The 4,968-nt window shown below is 35.1% G+C and overlaps 1 protein-coding gene across 1 annotated transcript; it reads left to right on the top strand.

Moving 5' to 3' along the window:
• Positions 1-4,038: 4,038 nt before the first annotated feature.
• On the top strand, positions 4,039-4,968 carry LOC109261215 (putative olfactory receptor 5AK3). The gene has a single exon (XM_019439784.2). The coding sequence runs from the start codon at positions 4,039-4,041 to the stop codon at positions 4,966-4,968; it is 930 nt and encodes a 309-aa protein (XP_019295329.1).

The following is a 4,968-nucleotide window of genomic DNA, read 5'->3' as shown; positions in this document are numbered from 1 at the left end:
TGTTCTTCTAATGATGCCATGGGGCTAATAAAATGAGGCATGGAGATGATCAAGTTAAAAGGGCATGTGAATGTCTTCACTGATGCTGCAGACAGAGCTTCAGTTGAGGATCTTGACTGTCTGTATAAGACCCCGGAGAGCTATTGAGGTAAATAACAATGATGACAGCCACAGCAATGAGAGGAAGGGGCACTCCAATTGGGAGGAGCCTTCTAGCAATGATAATCCTGATAACCCCCTTCAATGCAAAGCCCTTTGCTGATCAAAAGATATATGCATGAGCATTCCCTTCCTTGCTCTTCCAAAACTATGGAGGCAGCCACATCTGGCATCATTAATCCTATTTGACAGATGGAGAAACTGAGGTTTAGAGTAAGAGAAAGATCCAGAATGCAAAACCAGTTTTCCAGATCCAAGATCAGCCCCAGGTTGGAACAGATGATCCCCAAACTCATAGAATTAAACAAGATGTAAATTCCCTAAAGGGTAGGAACTTGAAAAAAAGAAAATTGTTAATGGTCTCAACTGAGAAGTTCAGTTCTATACACTCAACTCAGTCCCCAGTGTCTGAGATTCTCATAGGAATACATAGATCTTAATCCCACAGCCCTCAAAAATAACTCCCCCATTTGTAGCAAAAGCAAAAACACCACCTTGCAGCAAGTGTTTTTCTAAGGACACACCTGCTGTAGTGTCTGGAAGGAAAATCCAAGCCTAGAAATCGAAAAATACACCAGGAATTTTATCTCTGCTTCTTTGCAGACTCCAGAAAATCCTCCCCCATAAAATCGAAAGTTGAAACAGAGTAGCAGGATCTACTGATGGGGTGAGTTGGGAGCATTTTCAACATTCAGATCATAAAACACTTGAATACTCTCAGTGCTCAGTAAAAGTTTTATAACTAAACTAATTCATCTTGGTTACCAGTTAACACTTTGGAAATGGAAGAAATCATTACTTTATTTAAAAATATCTCTGAGTACAACAGTAGTTGCCAGGGACCAGATGGTAGGGGAAATGAGATGTTAAAGGGTATGAACTTCCAGTTATAAAAGGAATAAGTTCCTGGGATCTGATGTACCTCACAGCTACTATATATAATTAACAATACTGTACTGTGAAAGTTGCTGTAAGAGTAGATTTTAAATATTCTCAACGTAACAACAACATGATAATTAGGTGAAGGATATGTTAACTAACCTTATGGCCGTGAACATTTTGCAATATACATGTGTATCAAATAAACACATTCACACCTTAAACTTACACAACGTTATATGTCATTTGTGTGTCAATAAAATTGGGGTGGGGGAGAGAATATCTACGAAAGAGGTACAGAAAAAGTCCACTGTAACTTAATGTAGAAATGACTCCTAATTAGAGTAATTTCTCCTTAATTGCATATAATGTGACTTCCTATTGCCTCTACTGTAGCTTGTGGGGCAACATCACCATGCATTTGTTCAAATACTTCCTCTGCTTGGAGTTGCCTTCCCTAGCCATACAGATCTCCACCTTATACCATCCCAAACACATTTCTAGAACCAATTTTAAAACCACTTATTTTAGGGATGGTTTCTATATCCTCTAATAAAATGAGATTATTTGCCAAACTAAAGTCAAACAGCATGCAGTTTGTATCTCCTTTTGGACACTATTAATTCTCATTTTTGTCACAGAGAACCAACATGAAAATTAAACTTGACAACTGTAGATGTAACTTACTCACCACTTTAGACCCTAAGTCTCCGACCATTTCTTTCAACAACTGAGATGCTCAATTTTTCCTTTGGACTGAATTGACCTCTTTTAACCCTTAAAACAAGAATACCCTTGTTTTCCCAATGTCTTGTAAAGAGATGTGGCTTTTATTTAAAAAAAACAAAATACTGGCAGCATTTTGACTTGCTTAGAGATAGTATGTCTGGACCTGTACTTAAAAGTCAATTAAAGGGGTATAAAATACATTAAAAAATATTTAACAATTACAAAAAGGCATATAGAATATACAACAAATATGTGTAATCACCAGATAGCTATGGATATAAAGTATCACCAATACTATGGAAGCCCCAGTATTATATCATATTATAATTAGTCAAGAAGCTATTTCCCTCAACATTATGATTTTAAAATTTGGGTAAAGAAATGTAGGCCTAGTGAATTCATTTTCAGTGATGGAAATATTCTATTATTTTTTGTACCATTATTTATTTTATCATTAGTTGTCTGTTTTTTTAACACTTTTTCTATTATATCACATGGCCTGATCTACCTTTTTAAAATCCAATTTGACAATCATTGCATTTTAATGATGCATTTATTCCATTTATATTTATTATCCTAATTCATTTAGATTATTTATGCCTTCTCAGGTGATTTCTGTTTGCCATGATTTTTTTCTAGTATTTTTATCTCCTTTCTTATGTTTATTTAGATTGGTTGATTTTTAAATTCCTGCCAATCCCCCAAATTTTAAAAGAAAACCCAACTTTTATCTTTTATAATGTTTGAAAACATATATCTTTAAGTTCAAGTCAAAAGTACAAAAATTTTAGAGCACCTTAAGTCTAATTAACCCTCCAACCTAATACCTCAGTGTTAGCTGATATATTCAGTTTCTTGACCACTTCCCAATGGAAAATATTATTAATATTTTATACTTCCTCTGTTTTTTCCAATTTTCTCACCTGTTTACTAATTTCTAAGTTCACTATGTCTTCTTGTTTCTGAGACTTTTTTAAGGATCACATTAGTCTCTTCTGAACAACAGCCTTTAGAAGCATATATAGTGCTCAACTACTGATAGTAAACCCTCCATGTGTTTTTTGCATGAAAATATTTTATCCATTCTTTTCATTAACTTCTTCATTTAAATCTAAAACCTTCATAAAAGTTAAAATGATGGTGCAGTGAGCACTGTGATACACTGCACCTAGATTAACCAACACCTTTTCTTTTCCTTTTGCTGGATCTCTACACAGACAAATGGACAGATAAGAGATATTCAGCATGTACCTCCTGCAAACAAAGAAAATCTCTGTGATAACCACCTGTTCCCACTAAAGAAACTTGATACTGATGAAATTATATTATCGCATATATACTTACTATTCTAATTTCCCACTTGTCTCCACAATATCTTAAGTAGATGTTGTATTTTCAGATTCGGGGACCAATGAAGGATTATGTATTAAATTTAGTTGCAATGTCTTTCTAGCCTTATTAAATCTGGAATAGTTCCCTGTTTTGTTTTTTGTTTGTCTTTTATGAAATTGACATTTTTGAAGTGTCTAAGCCAGTTGATTATAGAATTTCCCAACATCTGGACTTTTTCAAGTTGCTTCATAATGATTAGGTTCAATAAATCTTTGCCATTAAAACAACATAGGTGATGTTGTTGCTATTCCTTCTATTTATACACATATATATGCATGTATGTATATATAAAATGAGGGGACTATATGGCATGTAAATATGGGAGTTGCATGCTAAAGAGAGTTGTAGAAAGACACTCTGAAGTCTTCAAACATATGTGGGCCATGAACAGAAAATTTCTTTCATTAATGCTACCAATTGATCTCAGAAAATTTCTTTCATTAATGCTACCAATTTCAGGAGCTTGACCAGGATTGGAATGATGAATGTCTAAGGAAAACTACAGATGTTGAAAAGTTGCAAATCATATTTGAATATTGCTCTCAGCAAATATGGATCCCTGCTTAATATGATGGAAACATGTGTTAACCTATGCTTCTTAGAATCACACATATTAGAAGTCAATCATCTTCTATGAGATCTCCTTCAGTTTGAAAATGAATCCATGACTCACATGTCATTTTTTATGTGGTGATTACTTATCAAGGAAATAGAAGAAATATGGAAAGCAATAAATCCTTTTGTGAGTGTTTTCCATAAGGATCCAATTCAAAAAAACAAAAGGTGACTGAAATATAAGATCCTTTTCCTTCAAGAAATCACAAAGATTTTCTTTCTTTTCTTGGTCCTCTTCTTGGTCCTTTCTAGACTTCCATAATCATGACAAAAGAAAATATCACTGAAGTGACTGAATTTTTTCTTCTGGGGTTTGGTGCCCAAAACAAGTTTCGAGACCTCCTCTTCATTGTATTTCTGGTCATCTATGTGACTTCCATGGTGGGTAATATTGGAATGATCCTACTCATCAAGACAGATTCCAGACTTCAAACACCCATGTACTTTTTCCTACAACATTTGGCTTTTGTTGATATCTGTTATACCTCCGCTATCACTCCCAAGATGCTGCAAAACTTCATATTAAAAAACAAATCTATATCCTTTGAGGGCTGTATAATGCAATTATTGGTTTATGCAACATTTGCAACCAGTGACTGTTACCTCCTGGCTGCTATGGCAGTTGATCGTTATGTAGCCATCTGTAACCCACTTCACTACCCCATAATCATGTCCCAAAGAGTCTGCATCCAACTGGTAGCTGGTTCATATGTCATGGGTTCAATAAATGCTTCCGTGCACACAGGTTTTACATTTTCACTATACTTCTGCAAATCCAATACCATCAATCATTTTTTCTGTGATGTTCCCCCAATTCTTGCCCTTTCATGCTCCAACATTGACATCAACATCATGCTCCTTGTTGTCTTTGTGGGATTTAACTTGATATTCACTGTGTTGATTGTCATCTTTTCCTACATGTATATCATGGCCACCATCCTGAAGATATCTTCTGTTTCAGGGAGGAAAAAAGCCTTCTCCACATGTGCCTCCCACCTGACAGCAGTCATTGTTTTCTATGCAACCCTGTCATACATGTACTTACAGCCCCAAGCTAGTAATTCCCAGGAGAATATGAAAGTGGCCTCTGTATTTTATGGCATCGTGATTCCTCTTTTGAACCCCATGATCTATAGTTTGAGAAATAAGGAGGTGAAAGAGGTTCTAAAAGTGATGAGGAAAAAGTTCTTCTAG

This window comes from Panthera pardus, unplaced genomic scaffold (genome assembly GCF_024362965.1).
Source record: "Panthera pardus isolate Hobbes unplaced genomic scaffold, ASM2436296v1 HiC_scaffold_12, whole genome shotgun sequence".
Classification (NCBI taxonomy): domain Eukaryota; kingdom Metazoa; phylum Chordata; class Mammalia; order Carnivora; family Felidae; genus Panthera; species Panthera pardus.
This window is presented reverse-complemented; position numbering and strand designations above follow the sequence as displayed.

Bases quoted from the DNA above. Each gene is read 5' to 3' on its own strand.
- LOC109261215 (XM_019439784.2), top strand. From the start codon at position 4,039: ATGACAAAAGAAAATATCACTGAAGTGACTGAATTTTTTCTTCTGGGG.